General features: G+C 41.4%; 1 protein-coding gene across 1 annotated transcript; it reads right to left on the reverse strand.

The window, feature by feature from the left end:
• Positions 1-1,285: 1,285 nt before the first annotated feature.
• On the reverse strand, positions 1,286-20,456 carry LOC101976594 (butyrophilin subfamily 3 member A2-like). The gene is given in 9 exon segments (XM_078018536.1): positions 1,286-1,929; positions 12,929-12,955; positions 15,285-15,311; positions 15,403-15,423; positions 15,702-15,902; positions 16,009-16,290; positions 19,077-19,289; positions 19,292-19,450; positions 20,438-20,456. Coding segments are annotated over 9 exon segments (1,593 nt in total).
• Between the last annotated feature and the right edge of the window lie 225 nt (positions 20,457-20,681).

Raw genomic sequence — 20,681 nt, forward strand, 5'->3', positions numbered from 1 at the left:
AACTTCCATAAAACAACAATCTATCATGACAAATGAAGAGGTTCTCATCTATTCCACAAAATAAGGAAAGAAGCACTCCCAGGCACTGTATACTATACTGCTATATTATTTACTCTTCAAATTCAGTCTGTCTCATTGACTATACTGTTACCTAAAAGATAACAATTTGTATAGAAAATCATAAATATAAGAGAGAGGAAGCAAATGGTCAATATATACAAATACACACATATGCACTACAAGCAAAGAGAAAAATATATAAAACTAATATGTCCTTTTAGCCCACAGCCAGCACAAGCTTCATAAATGAAGGTTCGGCTACGTGGCAAATCCAAAGGGAGTTTGAATTAAAGAGATAGATTCTAATTACCTTTAAACCAGATGGCCACAACAACCTCCAGCCTCAAGCTACCTATTAGAGTAGCGAGGTTTACTGAAAAGGCCAATGAAGGGGAAAATCAGAAGGTAGAAGGAAGGGTGGATAAATCAAAGTACATTATATGCATGGATGACATTGTCACAATAAAACCCAATATTTTGTACGATGAATATGTACTAATAGCTTTTAAGGGGGAATCCATTCCCTTATCCTTAATTCCCTGGATTAATAGATCACAATATTCTCAATGGTACCAGAAAGTTACTGAAGTAGGGAAAAAACAATTATGTTCCATTCTTCCCAGAATAGAAAGCAGATACCATAGAAAGTTGGACTCTTCTCTTAAAACTCCATCATTCATTGGAGTTTGGAACTGAAATATACTTCAAAGGCTCATGTGTTAAAAGCTTGGTCCCATCCAGTGGCCCTTTTGAGAGGTGGTAGAAACATTGGGTTGTGGGGACTAGGAAACAGGAAGGAAGAAAGTAGGTAAATGTGGCTGTGTCCTTGAAGACTATGTCTTATATGGGGCCCCTTATTTCTCCCTCCCTTCCTCCCTCTCTCTCTTTCTCTCTCTGTCTCTCCCTCACCCATGTGCTGTCACACCTATCTAAAATACTTTTTAATACCAAAAAATATGGCTCATTATATTTAAATTCCACATTCCCTAAACCAGTTCAAAAAGAGTCAACATTGATCTTCTGCTATCTGAATATAAAACATGAACTGAATTCTCATAACCACACATCTGAAGTCTGAACAAAGAGCAGCAGGATAAGCCCACTGAGCCTTCCAAATTTCATCTCAGGGGATTTTGCCACAGGGACTCTGTAGCCCCAGGAATAGCCACAGTAAAGGATGGGACATAGACAGCAAGGGATGCTTTGGGGACAAAACCTTGCAGTGTCAGGGAAGTAATGGAGATTCAGCCTCTGGGGGAGCACTATCAACATCCCAGTTTGAGCTGAACCCCTTCCTTGGAGTGCTCAGGGTGTCCTCCAAAGGATATGAATTCTTAAGGGGTATAGGGAGCCCCTCAGACCCACTCTCCATGGAGCAGATGGTCATGGACACATATCCATACATAAACATGAAATATGGAAAGAGAGATCCAGAGAAGGAAGCTGGAGGGAAAGAGAAAATGAGGGACCCATCAATAATGTTATAGAAGGAGACATCCCCTTCACTGTAGTCCAGGAAAACCCCCACTCTGCAAAGATTCTGCCTAAGAAATAACTGAGTCACAGGATAAGTCCTGGCAAAATATATACGGTTACTTTTCCCCATGACCCAAAACCCCATATCTGGTAATTCCATATATGAGTCTGTTCTTTTTGAATCTTTCCTACAAACTCCTAGAGTCCACTTGCTGAAGGGTCCATTCTTTATCTCCACTTCCCAGGACCATCTTCCTGATGTGATGCCCTCAAGACCCAACACACTGCATTTTTCATCACAGTACAGAAAGGGGCAGATAGATATCAGACCCATCCTTTCATGAGAGACAGAAAGCCTGTGGGCAGCAGAGTCTGGATCCAGAGTGACAGGCCCTGTTGAGAGAGTTATCAATCATGCAATGTCCTTCCCTGCCCCAAGACAAAGCACACAGTCACCCACCACCTCACAGCCACATAGCTGCCTGAGCTGAGGAGAGGATAAGCCTCCTGAGATATAAGTCTTGTAACTCAAGCCCATGTCCTCAACCAGGAGAAAGGAGCCAGAAGGCTGACTTGAGGGTAGACATGTGACAGGACCCTTGGTACCAGTTTGGTGACCATCACTTCTGCCACGGTAATACCATTGGGGGATACCAGCATCTGAATCACCACAGAGAGCTTAAGGAGAACCCAGAAGCCATGAGGGCAACAGAAGGAACATCTAGAAGCACACAGTCACTCACAAGCTCGGAACAGTTCCTTCTGCCAATCTAAAAGAAAACACATCTCATATCAGAGATCTGCAGTCTCTACACATCAGGGACAGCACCCAGTCTTATGAAATACAGCAATGGGGGAGGAAGAAGGAAAAATCTGTGTGAAAACATTTAGCTGGTGTATTGATTTCTTAATCTCTCTCTCTCTCTCTCTCTCTCTCTCTCTCTCTCTCTCTCTCTCTCACACACACACACACACACACACACACACACACACACACACCACTAATACATAAACATGAAGTATGGGATCCGCGTGGCCCGCCCTGCGGCTACAGACGGCAGGGCACCACCGGGAAGCGACCAGCAAGCAGGGAGAAATGTGGCTGCGGATTCTGTGGAATCCTGCCGGCTGGGCCTCCACTGAGACCTGGGCTGAGTTCGGGATTTCAGATGGGGAAGGAAGCAGTACAGTTCTATCCCCCACAACGGAAACTCCACCAAGGAAACCAGCGGCCACCATCTTGGAGAACTGAAGTAAACACCTCCACTCTCAGACAGATTGCAACAAAAAACAGGTGTGTGCTCATCTCCCATACAGTGGGGAATTCGCATAAAATCTCTCCTAGGCTTTCTGGGGGAGGGATTATCAGAGCAAGCCTGCATAAAGACTCGGGGAAAACTAGAGACACCTGACCTTCAACTCCCCCTCCCATCAGCGGCGAAAACGAAACCTGTCTAGCCAGCGCTGGGGGAGGGGTAAGTGGAAGAAAACAAAACAATAGAGTGCCGGGGTTCCCAATAGACACCCTCCATACCCAACAAACGGCAGGCCCAGAGTACAGTTTCAACTGCTGAGAGGCATCACTCAGGGGAAATCTGGTCTAGCAGGAGAAAGCAGGACTAGCAGGAGAAACCAGGGGACTAGAGGCCAGGCCCTCAAGACTGGGTGGCTGGAGACCGCACGCACGCCGGTGACCGGAACTGAAACCAACCAGAGACAGTCCAGTCCCACCCCCCATTCGGACACCCCGGCAAGGAGCCTGGGGCCAGCCATAGCAGAGAGGTGACGTCACTGGAGCTCGGGCATCGGAATTCCTTCCCATCGGAATCCACTTTAGCAGCCATAGTCTACCAACACAAAGGAGAGACAACAAAGATATACAAAACCAAAACAAATCTATAGAAGAGAGCAGAAACACAGCAATCAAATAGAGCTGGAAAGTAACGTGAACATCATGAAAAAACAAGGAAAAAAAGGAATACAAAAAATGCAGGACAACTTAATTCTGCAGGAGGACCTAGAAGCATCAGAAACAGGGATAGGGAAAGAACTCAAGGCATACCTAACTCAAATGGAAAGGATGTTAGAGAAGACATGAGGCAGAAAGTCCAAGCAATAAAAGAATATTTTGAAAATGAACTAAACAAACAAATTCAAATGGAAAAGAATGAACTTTACCAGGAGATAGAGATCTTAAAAAAATCAAACAGTAATCATAGAAATGCAGGAAACTAAAAACCAAATTAAAAACTCAAACGAGAATATTTCAAATAGACTTGATCAAGTAGAAGTCAGAACATCAGATAATGAAGACAAAGTTTATCAACTTGAAAAGAATATAGTCAACACAGAAAAGATGCTTAAATCCCATGAGCAATCTATTCAAGAGATATGGGATGTCATAAAAAAAAACAAATTTGAGAGTCATCAGGATAGAAGAAGACATAGAGATGCAAACCAAAGGAATGGACAACATATTAAATGGAATAATTCTAGAAAACTTCCCAGAGATGAAAGATGGAATGGATTGCCAAATCCTGGAAGCCTACAGGACCCCAAACATTCAAAACCATAATAGACCAACTCCAAGACATATAATTATGAAATAGCCAACATACAGAACAAGGAGAGAATACTAAAAGCTACGAGAGAAAGGAGGCAGATTACATTCAGGGGTAAACCAATTAGGTTAACGACTGATTTTTCATCACAGACTTTGAAAGCGAGATCCTGGAACAATATATTTCAAAAGCTGAAAAATAATGGATTTCAACCAAGAATACTGTATCCAGCAAAATTAAGCTTCAGATTTGACAATAAAATTTAAATCTTTCATGATAAACAAAGGCTAAAAGAATTCGCAGCAAGAAAACCAACACTGCAAAGCATTTTGAGCAAAATACTACAAGAAGAGGAATTGAAAAATAGTGCCCAAAACTAACAGCGGGAGGTATCTCAGTAAAGGGGGAGGAAAATAACCAAAAAGTAAAAACTAGCCAAACTAAAATAAATAAATAAATAAACATGACTGGAAGTACAAATCGTATTTCAATTGTAACCTTAAATGTTAATGGCCTAAACTCACCAATCAAGAGACATAGGCTAGTAACCTGGATCAAAAAAAACAAATCCAACAATATGCTGCCTCAGGAAACTCATATGATAGGAAAAGACATACACAGGCTGAAGGTAAAAGGTTGGGAAAAATCATACCACTCACATGGCCCTTGGAAGCAAGCAGGAGTGGCCATACTCATATCGAATAAAATCAACTTCAAACCTAAGTTAATCAAAAGGGATAAAGAAGGACACTATATACTGTTAAAGAGAACCATCCACCAGCAAGACATAACAATTATCAATTTGTATGCACCAAACAATGGAGCTGCAACGTTCATAAAACAAACTCTCCTCAAGTTCAAGAGTCAAATAGACTACAGCACAATAATTATGGGTGACTTCAACACACCGCTCTTGCCATTAGACAGATCCTCTAGACAAAAATAGAATAAAGAAACTATAGAACGCAATAGCACAATCAATAACCTAGACTTAACCGACATATATAGAATATATCAACCATCATCAAGTGGATACACGTTCTTCTCAACAGCACATGGATCCTACTCAAAGATAGACCATATATTATGCCATAAGGCAACTCTTAGTAAATATAAAGGGGTGGAGATAATACCATGCACCATATCTGATCATAATGAAATCAATGATAAAAGAAGGAAGGAAAAACCCTGTATCACACGGAAAATGAACAATATGCTACTGAATGATCAATGGGTTACAGAAGACATAAAGGAGGAGATAAAAAAATTCTTAGAGACAAATGACACTACAGACACAACATACCGGAATCTATGGGACACAATGAAAGCAGTTTTAAGAGGGAAATTCATTTCTTGGAGTTATTCCTCAAAAAAATAAAAAACTAACAAATAAATGAACTCACACTACACCTCAAAAACCTAGAAAAGGAAGAGAAAAACAACAGCAAATGTAGTAGAAGACAAGAAATAATTAAAATTAGAGCAGAAATCAATGAAATTGAAACAAAAAAATTAAAAATTTGATAAACTAAAAGTTGGTTCTTTGAAAAAATAAATAAGATCGACAGGCCCTTAGCCATGCTAACGAAGAGAAGAGAGAGAAATCAAATTACTAACATATGGGATGAAAAAGGCAATATCACAACAGACACTACAGAAATACAGAAGATAATTAGAAAGTATTTTGAAACCCTATATTCCAATAAAATAGAAGATAGTGAAGATATCAATAAATTTCTTAAGTCATACAATCTGCCCAGATTGAGTCAGGAAGACACACACAATTTAAACAGACCAATAACAAAGGAAGAAATAGAAAAAGCCATCAAAAGACTACCAACCAAAAAAAGCCCTGGACTGGATGGGTATACAGCAGAATTCTACAAAACCTTCAAAGAAGAATTAATACCAATACTTTTCAAGTTATTTCAGGAAATAGAAAAAGAGGGAGCTCTTCCAAATTCATTCTATGAGGCCAACATCACCCTGATCCTGAAACCAAAGACACTTCAAAGAAAGAAAACTACAAACCAATATCTCTAATAAACTTGGAGGCAAAAATTCTCAATAAAATCCTGGCAAATCGAATACAAAAGCATATCAAATAATTGTGCACCATGATCAAGTAGGATTCATCCCTGGGTTGAAAGGCTGGTTCAATATACGGAAATCAATAAATGTTATTCACCACATCAATAGACTTAAAGACAAGAACCATATGATCATCTCAATAGATGCAGAAAAAGCATTCGACAAAGTACAGCATCCCTTTATGTTCATTAGAAAAACTAGGGATAACAGGAACTTACCTCAACATTGTAAAAGCTATATATGCTAAACCTCAGGCAAGCATCATCCTAAATGGAAAAAAACTGAAGGCATTCCCTCTAAAATCTGGAACAAGACAGGGATGCCCTCTATCACAACTTCTATTCAACTTAGTTCTTGAAATACTAGCCAGAGCAATTAGACAGATGAAAGAAATTAAAGGCATAAAAATAGGAAAAGAAGAACTTAAATTATCGCTATTTGCAGATGACAGGATAATATATTTAACAGACCCAAAAGGGTCTACAAAGAAACTGCTAGAGTTAATAAATGAATTCAGCAAAGTGGCAGGATATAGAATCAACATGCATAAATCAAAGGCATTCTTGTATATCAGCAACAAAACTTATGAAATGAAAATGAGGAAAACCACTCCATTTACAATATACTCAAAGAAAATAAGATACTTGGGAATCAACCTAACAAAAGAGGTGAATGATTTATATAATGAAAACTACAGAACCCTAAAGAGAGAAGTAGAAGATCTCAGAAGATGGAAAAATGTACCCTGTTCATGGATAGGCAGAACTAACATCATCAAAATGGCGATATTACCCAAAGTTCTCTACAGGTTTAATGCAATGCCAATCAGAATCCCAACGGCATTTCTTGTAGAAATAGATAAAGCAATCATGAAATTCATATGGAAAAACAAAAGACCCAGAATAGCAAAAGCAATCTATACAGGAAGTGTGAATCTGGAGATATAGCGATACCACAGTTCAAACTGTACTACAAAGCAATAGTAACAAAAACAGTGTGGTACTGGTACAAAAGCAGGCACGTGGAACAATGGTACAGAATAGAGGACACAGAGACCAATCCACAAAATTACAACTTTCTTATATTTGATAAAGGGGCTAAAAGCATGTAATGGAGGAAGGATAGCATCTTCAACAAATGGTGCTGGGAAAACTGGAAATCCATATGCAACAAAATGAAACTGAATCCCTTTCTCTTGCCATGCACAAAAGTTAACTCAAAATGGATGAAGGAGCTAGATATCAAATCAGAGACACTGCGTCTGATAGAAGAAAAAGTTGGCTATGATCTACATACTGTAGGGTCAGGCTCCAAATTCCTTAATAGGATGCCCATAGCCCAAGAGTTAATAACAAGAATAAACAAATGGGACTTACTTAAACTAAAAAGTTTTTTCTCAGCAAGAGAAACAATAAGAGAGGTAAATAGGGAGCCTACATCCTGGGAACAAATTTTTACCCCTCACACTTCAGATAGAGCCCTAATATCCAAAATATACAAAGAACTCAAAAAATTAAACAATAAGATAACAAATAACCCAATCAACAAATGGGCCAAGGACCTGAACAGACACTTCTCAGAGGAGGACATACAATCAATCAACAAGTACATGAAAAAATGCTCACCATCTCTAGCAGTCAGAGAAATGCAAATCAAAACCACCCTAAGATACCATCTCACTCCAGTAAGATTGGCAGCCATTATGAAATCAAACAACAATAAGTGTTGGCGAGGATGTGGGGAAAAGGGTACACTTATACGCTGATGGTGGGGCTGCAAATTGGTAAGGCCAATTTGGAAAGCAGTATGGAGATTCCTGGGAAAGCTGGGAATGGATCCACCATTTGACCCAGCTATCGCCCTTCTCGGACTATTCCCTGAGGATCTTAAAAGAGTGTACTATAGGGATACCGCCACATCTAAATTCATAGCAGCAAAATTCACAATAGCTAGACTGTGGAACCAACCTAGATGCCATTCAATAGATGAATGAATTTTAAAAAAAATGTGGCATCTATACACAATGGACTATTATGCAGCACTAAAAAATGACAAAATCATAGAATTTGCAGGGAAATGGGTGGCATTAGAGCAGATTATGCTAAGGGAAGCTAGCCAATACTTTAAAAACAAATTCCAAATATCTTCTTTGATGTAAAGAGAGCAACTAAGAACAGAACAGGAAGGAAGAGCATGAGGAAAAGACTAACATTAAACAAAGATGAGTGGGAGGAGAGAAAGGGAGAGAGAAGGGAAAGCTTATGGAAATGGTAGGAGACCCTCAATGTCACACAAAATTACATATAAGAGGTTGTGAGGGGAAAGGGGGGGGAAACAAGGGAGAGAATTGAACAATAGCAGATGAGGTAGAGAGGGAAGATGGGAGGGTAGGAGAGGGGGGATAGTAGGGGATAGGAAAAGCATCAGAATACAACAGTCACTAATATGCCATTATGTAAAAATGTGAGTGTGTAACCGATGATATTCTGCAATTTGTATTTGGGGAAAAATGGGAGTTCAAAACCCAATTAAGTCAAATGTATGAAAGATGATATATCATGAGCTTTGTAATGTTATGAACAACCAATAAAAAAAGTATTGTGTCCAACTGCTATTTAAAAATAAATATATAAAAAATTAAAATAAAAAACATGAAGTATGGAGGGGCCACTGCAGCCTTCTCATGAAGACTAAACCAAAAAGCTTAACACCCTGGGATCAAAAAGCTGGATATCAATCTGAAACGTCACTATTCAGGTTTAACTACAAAATAATGCTTTCTCAAGGCACAAACACAAAACCATCCTAAAAACTAGGTTATCTTGTTATGTGATACAATTGAGGTTATCAAAATTTCCAAGACGTCCTTTTACTTATAAAGAACTGACTGTGCTGAACTTGTAAGGTTAACTCTAAGCCATGAGTCAAGAATTACATCTAGCTTAGCTGAACTTGGAGAATGACTATAAATCATGAGTGCAGGGAACTCAGAGAAATTTTGCCAAGTTAGGTGGCAATGAAGAGGGTTTAGGATGGGAGAGAAAGAATTTCAGAGTAGGAAACCAAGATATTCAGTGAGAGGTGAACACTAGTGACTTTTCTTCTATTTTTCACAGGTCAATAGGAGCAAAAACATCCTTACAGATACATCCTTACAGATACTAAAAAATATTGGGCCTACTCATTTGCCTCATACAAGAATTCCCTGAAGATATTGAAAACTTCCAGCTATAATAGGACCCATTGTCCTAAACTCCAGAGTGTGTGAATATGTTAAATACATGCCTAGGCAACATTACCAATGTGATTAAGGTTCAGGTTCTTGAGCTGAGGAGATTATTCTGGATTCTCTGGGTCAGACCAAACTAATCACATGAACCCTGTAAACACAGACCTTTCTTAGGTGTGTCAGAAAAGCAAATAGAATCACAGAAACAAGATCAAAAACAATTTGTATTGCTGGCTTTAAAGATAGAAGGACATGCCCTCAAAAGAAAAATTGCAGATGGCCTCTAGAAACTGAGCAAGACAACAGCCTCCAGAAAGGAATACAGCCTTGTCCCTACTTTGTTGAACTTCTGGCCTATAAAGACGTAAGGTAATATATTTGTGTTGGTTGAAGCCATTAAGTTTGTAGCAATTTGGCAGCAAATAGAAAACTAATATTCCTACATAGGTGTCACACCCAATGTGGAACAAAGCACTGTTAGAGAAATGTGCTTGCAGAAAGCATGAACATCCCTGTCTCCTGCACACAGGAAGCTGAGGACCCAGAAAATTCACACACTCTGCTAGAAGGTGAAGAGACAGGTGCAAGTGAGCCAGTGAAACAGAGAAGTCTGAAGATCAGAGGAAAAAGCTCAATATCAAACAGGAATAAGTGACCAAGAAACTAGACATTACCTCAGGATCAGGGGAAGGAGAACCAAGCAATGAGATGAGACCTGCCTTTTCTCATGAGACACCAAACAAGGGTCTTATGAACCAGTTTATACTAGCCTCCTGATGATGAGGACCTGAAACAACTAAGAGAAAACACATGATCCCTCTTCCCCCACTGTCCAAGGCCACAAAAGTCTCCTTCAATTCCATACTCTCTTTTGGGAAGAAGATATGAAGGTCATTGACCAAAGCAAAGTCTACATATGCCATACACTCCAAAATGTCAACTGGAAAGCTATTGCCTCCAACAGGAAAGAGCCTCAGGAACAAGATTAGAATAATTAAAATAATAACTAAACAACATTTTTGCTTTCTTAAAGATATGTGTTTCAATTTGTGCCCTCCATTTCCACTAATACAAGTTCAATCAGATACATTGGTATTTCCATCTCTGTTGAGTTGCTTCATAGAAACTAGATCATATAAAATGACTGAGCAAATGCAGATAATCCTGAGATAAAAGTAAATTTTGCTCACTTTTCACCAAGACATTAGTTGGTATCTTATTATAAATTTTACATATAATAACTGACTGAGATTATCAAAGAAGAAGAAAAGAGAGAAAAAGGAAGCAGCCAGGGGAGAAAAGGAGAAGGAGTGAAAGAAAAAAACTTTTGAAACTTTCCAGTGTGTCAAGTACTATGCTATTGCCTTAATGTACTCTTTACATACTTCCCACAGAAATTTTAATTTAAAACTCATTGTTATAATTTCATGAACAAGATGAGATCAGACATTTGTCCACCTTACACTGTGGACCTGTAAATATGAAAATGTTGCCAAGTTATGTGGCAATGGAAAGGGTTTAGGATGGGAGAGAGTGTTGATTCTAGTGTAGTAATGGTGTTTACTACACCATAGTGTACATAGAATTACAAAATAAAAGAGTATGCAAGTTATACATGAAAACATACAGACATTAATTCAGCAGAGAATGGGGAGATGGTAAAAAAGACTATTTGATCCTTATTTTATAATAAACATGTTCACAAGAAAATCATTAAGATTTTCAAAGAGTGTTCCTCACACATCTGAATCCAAAGCCTCCTTGATGCCATGACTCACCCTTCTCTGTCACTCAGAGCCTATATCCCTGATGTGAAAAAGAAACATCCAGAGCAGGAAAAGGGCATATTATACAAACTCAGATGACACAGGTCCTAAACTAACCCCCAGAGTTAAATGGTCCTCTGGATAATCTTTCATTGCAATGGAAACTGCCTTATCATATGGCTGACCTATCTGCTGCTGGAAGGTGGAGGTGGTCTCATTATCACAGGCAAACTCAATGAGATGATTACTTAGGAATGGCTTAATGGAATTCATACACACACACACACACACACACGTATTCACTGAAAATTCTCAAAGATGTATCAAGGAGTTGGACACATTTCATGCACACAAAGAGCCTGCAAATTCTCTTCACACTCAACTCAAACCATCTTGGATGCTATTTTTCAACTCTCACTGCTTCAGCACAACCAAAATTTCACTGTGAATCTTGGGCACTCTACTTTCCTTCTCACCTCCAATCTTGTCCACCTCATCCTTTCTTCTCTGATTTATTCCCAATCCTTTCTCAGAGAAACAATTTTAAATTCTTCAGGTTCCTCCTTTTATAATCTTCACACATTAAAAAAAGCATCAAAGACCAAGGCCAACAGGCAAAGCAAAATTCTCTTAAATGCAGAGAAAATTGTTGTGAACACCATAACTTACATTTTGTTCCTGTAATGTAAACACAAACACAGAACTTTGCATTTAATTTCAAATAGTTCACAGACCCCCTAAGCATTCTTGACCCCAAATTCTGAACACCAGAAACTCATTTCTCAGTCACAAAAGTGCTTAGAAGAAACCTATATAAGACAGCAAGTCACAGTATGAGGGGGCTGAGAGAAGACCAATATCCAGAGGACAAGAAAGAAACAAGAAAACCAAAAACCTGGACCCAAAGGATAGAAATCTGGGGTAAAGGTAATATAGAATCAAGGTCCCACATTAGGAAAATGAAAGTCCTAAGTTGTCAAATATGATTTCTGAAATTTCATGGAGACCAGCAATTCCTATTTACACAGTTCCAACCCTGCTCTAACCAGGTTCTGCTCAAAACTGAACTCTCCAGTGTCACTGCACCAACAACAAATACCAGTTGAACCCAATGTTTTCAGGGGGTATGTGAACACTAACCTGCAGGGGAGAATGGGTCTAGAACATGTTCACTCCTCAGCACCACAACATGAATAAAAATAAAGTAAAAATTTTATAAACATCTGGGAAATTACCAAAATTGAAGAATGATTTAGGGCTGAGGTTGTGGCTCAGAATTAGAGTGCTTGCCTAGCCTGCATGAGATACTGGGTTCAATACTCAGCACTACACAAAAAATAAAATAAAGGTGTTGTGTCCACCTACAACTAAAAAAAAAATGTTTAGGAAAAATAAAAAATGATTAAAAGACAGGGATGTGAGGTGAGTTCTGTGGTCCAATCTCAAGGAGAAGTCTCTGTGGTCTTCCAGTACAAGTTACAATCATTTTTCTCTCCATTTAGGAGAATTTTGCTTTCCTGTTGTGCTTGGCTTTTGGTTAATTTGGGCAGGGGACAGATTAATGTGTGATGATTAGGAAAGGGAAAAACATGAGAAATTAAAAGTATTTGCTGGGAGGGGTGGGAAACAAATTAGAGAAGAGAGAACAGGAAAACCCATCCCATCCTGGGTGGAGGCCACTGATACAGAAGGGCAGAGGAGGATCCTGGAGGAAGCAAGGGCAAGGAAACATCAGAGTCACGTACCTGCATACAGGGGGGCCTTCCTCCAGGCTGAAAGGGAACACACAGTGGTGAGACCACAGCTAAAACAAGCCTGCTCAGCATGAATGTACCTGTCCTGGCCTCCCCTCCATTCTAAAGATGAGACTACCCACAGGAGGAGAGAGCCAGAAAGGAGATGGCCTCGTGCAGTATGCAGGAACCACGGGGTGTTGTGGGAAATGCCCTGGACCACAGATCAAGACGGCTGCTTTACAGGCCAACTTCTACCACTGTCCCTCTGCTTTCTCTCCATCAGAAAACTGTCTCAAAACTCATAAAAATCCATACTCTGTCTATATTTATTCAGTTTTGATGCTAAGGATAAAAATTATACTCTGCATGGAAATATTTGAGAGAATAAAATATAAATCATTCCACAATTGTCAGAAGTCATTATTATATCCAGGCTTTTTCTGGCAAAGATATATTTGGGAGAGGGGTGGGGATGTATCCCATGGTAGAGGCCTTGCCTAGCATGCAGGAGGCACCAGGTTCACAATTCGGCACCACAAATGAAAAAAATAAAATAAAAATTTAAAAAGACATTAGGGAGGGGCTGGGGATGTGGCTCAAGCGGTAGCGCGCTCGCCTGGCATGCGTGCGGCCCGGGTTCGATCCTCAGCACCACATACCAACAAAGATGTTGTGTCCGCCGAGAACTAAAAAATAAATATTAAAAATTCTCTCTCTCTCTCTCTCCTCTCTCACTCTCTCTTAAAAATAAATAAATAAATAAATAAAATAAAAAAGTCATTCTTTAAAAAAAAAAAAAAAAAAGACATTAGGGAAATTACCAAAAATGAAGAATAATTTAAAGACAGGAATGTGAGGTGAGTTCTGGGGTAAAACTGCCCAACTTTTAACAGGCGAAATATTTCTAGAGAATAAGAACCATTATTTCAGGAAGTACTTGGTTCACTCTATCACATTCCCTGTGGGAAGCCATTCTAACACGTGATTGGGCGGCTCCCGTTAAGGGCCTGAGGCGCTTTGGCTGTGTCGAAGCTTTCCCTTTCCTGATGAGAGAGCCCATCCGTGTGGGGGTGTGCCTGACCACTGACCCCGGGGACCCAATCACTGACCCTGACCTTGGAGTGCAGCCCCCCCTCAACCTTCATTGGATGGAATTCTCCCCTAAATCTCTTGTTCCCTAATAAAAGGCTAGTCCCCAGAGTGCTCTCGCTCTCTCTCCTGCTAGCCCTGAGTAATCCCTGCTGCCCTGCTGGGCAGCTTAGAAGAGCGAACCAGAGGGGAGCCATCTCGGACCTAGCAATAGAAATAAGGTAACTGAGTCTTGTGTTTTATTTCGATCTCTTCTAACTAACTTTATGCCTAGAACCTCATTAATGAAACCACTGCACAGGCCGCGTGGTAGAATTCCCACCTGTGGTGAGCAGCCCACTTGGATTAGCACCTTTGGGAGCTGCAGAAAACATAATCCCTAAATGGTGATTTGTTGGGAGATGAACAGAAGGTTACACTCCTAAACTTAATGACTCCATTTCTGTATATGGATCATTTAATGATATCTTAGTATCTGCCTTTAAGCTTCTAGTGTAGACCAAAAGCTAGATTCATCGAAGGCTAAAAAACAATATTCTCACAGATGTCCCACAACGGTGATGGGAATGGGGTTCCCCTGGGTGGAATGGGCTGGCTGAAATATAAAAGCTAAGTAAAATGAAATGACGAAAAACACCACAGGACACATAAAATATTTTCAGAAAGAGGGAACAGGATGGGCTAGCTGAGCATACAAATGGAGCTTCTATACTAAAAAGGCAAAATGGAGCAAATGCTTGAATTTTTTATAATGGGGAACATCAAAGGCCTTCCATAGAATGTTCTTCAACAAAAAAGTTATAGGTGGGCTGTCTGGTTCCCAATGGGTTACACCCATCCCCAGAGCTACTATGAGGAATCTTCCTAGGAGGGCTGAGATAAAGGTCATGTGCCTTGTGCAACCAGTTGCATGGAAGAGCCAAGAATAATTCCCAAGTTTAAATCTAAAACCTCCCTGGCTGCCATACCTAGAGAAGACCTCAAGTAATTCATGGATGGCTTTCTGCACAATATAATGGCAAGCCAGGGTTGAAATAAGATGCAGAATATATAACAGATGAGGGGTCACCATCACACACAAGTTTCCAAGTGCTAAGTAGGAAACAGCAGCCCAGATCTAGGAAAGCTCAGGGAGCAGTGTTCTGGCTTCCACTAGCTTCCAATTAGCCTCCCAGGGATAGGGACCCACATGTCTGTGCTTAGATAGAGACAAGAAAAGGGGACACCAGGTCACAGGCAGGATAAGAAAACAAAGGATACCAGGAGAGTCACTTACCAGACAGATAAGCAGCTTTCCTCTCACCTAAAAAACAACATAGGAATTAGGGAAAGTAAGAACTAGAAAGTCTGCTACCAATGAATCACAGAAAATTCAGCAGGAGAAAAGAACTTACTGAGATCTGCCTGGAGTCCATCTGAAAGAAAATGAAAAACAGTGTGAACGCCCATCCCCTAGAAAAGAAAAGTCTGTGTGCCTGGAAAACCCAAGAAAAAAATTTTGATACTAGATACTAGAATTTCTACCTACACACCCACCCAAAACCATCAGACTCTAGCTCTCCTCTATGATCTCCTCACTCACCTCCTCTAGGCCCAGGACCCCAGATCTCCCTAGAGAGCTGGACCCAAGACTCTGGCCCCCGTCAGCTGTCCAACAAACCACAAGGTCTGCACTTGCTCCTTTCGGTCTTACCAATGGCCTTCAGCACCAATTTCTTTCTCTGCTGTTCATCCTTCTTAAGCCACTGCAGAAGCTCCTTTCTTTGCCTCACCTGCATCCTTCTGGAATGTACTTTTCTGATTAAATAGCTAGGCACCAAGAGTAGGAGCCCCAGCAGGGTCAGGACCACAGCAAATGCTGGCTTCCAGGGAGAAGCCTGAGGGAAGAAGGGCTCTGTGGCCCAGGCAGACAGAGGTCAGGGGCACACCCAGGAGAGCCAGCACACTCAGAGAGGCCAGCCCTCCCCACAGCTCTGCTGGGAGTGGGAAGCAGCACTGACCTGGGATGTAAATAGCCATGGCCTTCTCCTGGCCCAGGACAGGGTTGAGGACAGAGCAGGTTACATTCCCCACAGAACTGTCTCTCACCACCAGAGTGGCCTCCACACTGAACAGCTCCTCAGTGTCTTGGGTGTGGGCCTCAGAAAGCGCTGGAAACTTGTTTCCCCTGAGGTCTCTCCACTGCACCTGGGGCTTTGGGAACCATCCTGAGGCTTTGCACACCACACGCACTCCATCCTCTTCTGGCCCTTCTATGTGCACTTGGGGGTCAGAGCCCATCCCTGTGGGAAGGAAGCTGTGGAGCCCCAGGAGGCCACCTTGGGCCCTGGGTCCTCAGTGTTGCCAAGATATTATACAACATCAGGGGGAAGGTTTTCATGTTCAATTCTGGGAGTTCTATGGGAAGAGGGAATAAAAGGAAGGAGCACAGGGACCCACACAGGGCAGTGGGTTCTTCTCCCAAATAGTGAGGCCCAAAGCAAACAGGAAGTATTTGGTCCCAAGACTCCCTCCTTGAATCTCCAGTCTTCTCACCTCACACACTCTCCTGGGATATCTGTCTCTCTAGGTATATCACATCCAAAATTGTATTCAGTGACCACCTTTTCTCCTGAATTCTCTTCCCCTCCATCCATGTCCCCATGAGTTATCTTTACCAGGTTTCCTCACATACACTTCAAACTTAAAACTCCACAACTGAATTAATAAATTTGCACCACTTGTAATTAAATGATTATTAAAATAACCCTTCTTTATAGTCAATTCTCCCACTTCCACACACTTTTTACTGCCTTTACCTTCTGCCTCAGGGCCCAGGCATGGGATTCAAATTGTCAGTGAGAAATTAGCTAATGTGATTAGTGCAGAGGTTTGAAAAGCACTTGCACCTTGGTTTTACCCTCTGCCATTTCCACAGGAGGACAATCCTGGGCTGCCCAGTGGAGGATGGACTCATGTAACATTGCCTGGTCAACCTGCTACAGATGCCCTAGGTCAGCCACATGACCACCTGAAATGTGAGCACACCCAACTAAGGTGCACCTGGTGACATTTTCAGCTGACTTAAGAACAAATAAAAATTACAAGTAAAAAGCTTAATTCTCCCTGTTGAATAAAAGAGGATTCTCCACTTTTTCTTCTAGCATTTGCTTTGAGAAACTGCAATTACAAATAGGTACTTTCTCCTCTTTTGAAATGTTTATACATGATTTTGAAAACTGGCTAGGATTTTGCCAGCTTTGTATCTCAGGAATGTCTTTTTCAAGGACCTGGGAACCATTTCATTGAAATGTAAACATCAGGGAAGATGGCAACCCTTTGCCCCTTTTCTGTGGAAAGATAGGAGCCTAACTTATGTGGGCATCTTGCTCTAAGTTGTAAAACTACCTCCTGTCATAAAGCTAGAGAAGTTTATTTTTCTTCCAGATAAAGCCTATTAGATGAACCAGATGGTCTCCCAGACTACCAGGTAAATTTAGGATGAGTTATGTAGAACAAATACTGCTTTGAGCTCTCTTAGTTGAGAATTACTTATTGTTCATCTTGAAAACAAGTATACAAGATATTATATATGCTTGGCTATAAAAAGAAAGATGAAATTCCTTTCTGGTTGTATATTCCCTTTGCAAAAGCACCATTATATGTATCATATTTTGGTTTGATACTTATTCAGAAATAATGTGTTTTCTCATAGCATGGGAGATTTTGCTTTTAATTATGTTTCTGAAACATGACCAAAGATGTATAAGTAAACCCAGGTGATTATTAGCCAAGTTCAGGCCCAACTAATTGAACTCCCTCAGTGCCTGAATTAAATACATTCTTATTGCCAGATACACTTGATATTGTGGCTATTTGTTACACAACATTATTACAGCAGTAGAACTGACACATAATTATCAATAGTCTTGCCAAGAAAAAAAATAGTTCAAATAAAATTCTGGAAGTCTCTCAAATTTTCTCTTTCCCTTTCAAACTTTGTGCCCACAAATCTACTCAGTTGACTCTAGTTTCTAAACCTGTCTGACCCCTCCTCCCCCACCCCACTGCCATGCCTCAGGTCAGGCACTCATTCTCTCCAAATCATAACTGCACTCCAGGCCTCCTCCTTGCTCACCTCTAATCCTCCCATTCACAGCTGCCAACATGAGCATTCCCAGCATGGCTCTGTTTAGGATTCCCCCTACTCTGCACCCAAACTCCATAACACAGCACACAAGACATTTACTGCCTTCCTCTCCAATACTTCTCCCCAAACTCCATCATCTGAAACCCTCAGGGCCCTCACACTCAACCCCAAGAACTATCTGATCAAATGCAAGTAGCCATAATCACCATGTTGTATGCCCTCTGCCTTTTGACTTTCCAGCCCATCAACATCCAGGGCTCTTGTACCAGCCCAGGTGTGCACTCCTAATGACCTCATCCTGACACCTGTGAGTGGTGTTAATACAGGACAATCTTTTTATTCCATATTGCCACTTCTTACCATCTGACCCCTCATCCCGCCTACCAACCATGATGGCCTCATTATACCCAGAATAATCAACCATACCTCTAACTCAAAGGTTTCATACCAGGTGCTACCTCTGCATGAAATTATGACCTCCCAGATATCCACCTGGCTAAATACCTACTTTCTTTGTGTCTTGCTCACACTGTCAATAAGACTCTGCCTGAACTTCTATGTAACACTGCAGCCTGCCCTAAATTCTCACCACATCCTGAGCCCTTTACCTAGTTCTACTTGGTCTTTTTTCTCAAGTACTTATCACCTTATAACATCTTGCACTGAATTATTTTTATGATTTTTCTTCCTTTGATTTAAGAAGGTGACCTCCTCAAGGCTTGGATCTCTGTTACATTGAATGTCTCTGGTGCACAGAACAAGTCCCCACATATTTTAGATGCTCCATAGACAGTGATTGTATTGAATCAATGAATAAATGAATGAGCCATTTTTTCCTCTATTTCACCTATAAAATATGAGGGTAAATTAGATGGCACCTAATATTCCCACCAAATCCAGTACTCCCAAGGTCTCCAGAATAGAGGTCAAGTAACTAACCCACCACCTTCAGTTCCAAATCAGCCTCTTCAGAGAAGCCTCCATGTCTGAAGAAGCAGATGTACATTCCATTGTCAAAAACCTGGACATTGTGGATGCGCACTGCAGCCTGCCCCTGGGTGAGGAACTTGCTCACCAGTGAGGTCCGCCCTCTATAATCAGCCATCTGCTCTTCAGTCTGTTCCCATTGGTTCCAGTAGATGAACACTGCTTGGAGAATGTGGTGCAGAACCACCTCAGTTCCTTGTTCTCTGCATTCATGGCTGGGACTAGGGAACAGGGCAGTATGGCTTCCTCACCCAGCACTGCCACAATGGGGTGTTCAGGGCCAATAACCTGGAACTGCTCTGTGGACACAGATATGGGGGATAAAGCTAGAGAAACACAGACCAAAAAACAGAGAACAACACCATCAGGTGGGAAGGCCAGGAAAGCTGGGGCAGGGGCCAGATGAGATGACCCCTGAGGTTTGATGGATTTGGGAGAGATTATCTGACCATTATGATGTGGCCCAGAAATGATGCCAAAGACATTCCCTCATTGGCCTATGCTCCTAGTCCCAGGCCCTTGCATGAAGAAATCTCTAATTCAGTGGTTCTCAAGCTTTTATGCATCTTATGGGTGGAAGAGGAGGAGTCAGACTGGTTTAGAAACCCAATTCAACTGAATAGACTTATAGAGCACACATTACTGGACCCCATTCCCTGAGTACCTAATTCAGTAGATCTGGGGTGGGTCAATGAATGTGCATTTACAACAAACTCCAAGGGTGGTCTGGGGAGCACTCTTTGAGAACAACAGCTCTAACCTGGTCTGTCCCAGTACAAATGTGAAAACTGACAAAGAGCACACCTGACCAGCACTCTGGACACTCAGCCACACCCAGAAAATCCCCCTCTTCCACTTTCTACATTTTTTACTTCAGTACATATTTTTCTCCTCCACTGATGGAGGAGAGAAATACATGTGCACTTTAAAACACAGAGTCAAATGCTATTTACTGCTGTGAAAATCCTGCTGTCATCATTCACGGAAACCCCCATTACTGCATGTTCAAGAAGCAAGTTCATCTCACTCTCCACCCCTTGGTGCTCTTGGGCTTCTAAGGCTAACACATGACTCCTCTGCAGGACATGCTGCAATGCCTCCAAAGAGCTACTTTCAAGCCCTGTGCCACTCCACTCTGGTCTCAGCCACCATTACATCTCAACTAGAGGATGACTATGATTCCTGACCTCAGTGATCCTTTTAACATGTGAACTAATCCATGTTGCTGCTCTGCTCAAAGCCTCCACATGGCTCCCCAATTCTCCCCAGGACTGACAAGGTGGACCCCTTTCCCAAGACCTCTCTGAACTCACCTGTTGCTTCTCTCCCCATGGGCTCTAGTCAGTAACCCTGGCCTCTGTGTTTTCTCACACCTCAGCACACAGCCAGCTCTGCACAGGCTCCTCCTGCAGAAACCTTCCTTCCAAATGGTCCTACAGCTCACTCCTCCTTCTCCAGGGTTATGTTCCCATCTACACACCACCTCACTGAACACTGCTGCCTGCCCACACCTGCCTCCCATGCCCCTGACTGACCACCCCTTGCCCTGCTGCACAT

This window comes from Ictidomys tridecemlineatus, chromosome 8, assembly GCF_052094955.1.
Source record: "Ictidomys tridecemlineatus isolate mIctTri1 chromosome 8, mIctTri1.hap1, whole genome shotgun sequence".
NCBI classification, from domain to species: Eukaryota; Metazoa; Chordata; class Mammalia; order Rodentia; family Sciuridae; genus Ictidomys; species Ictidomys tridecemlineatus.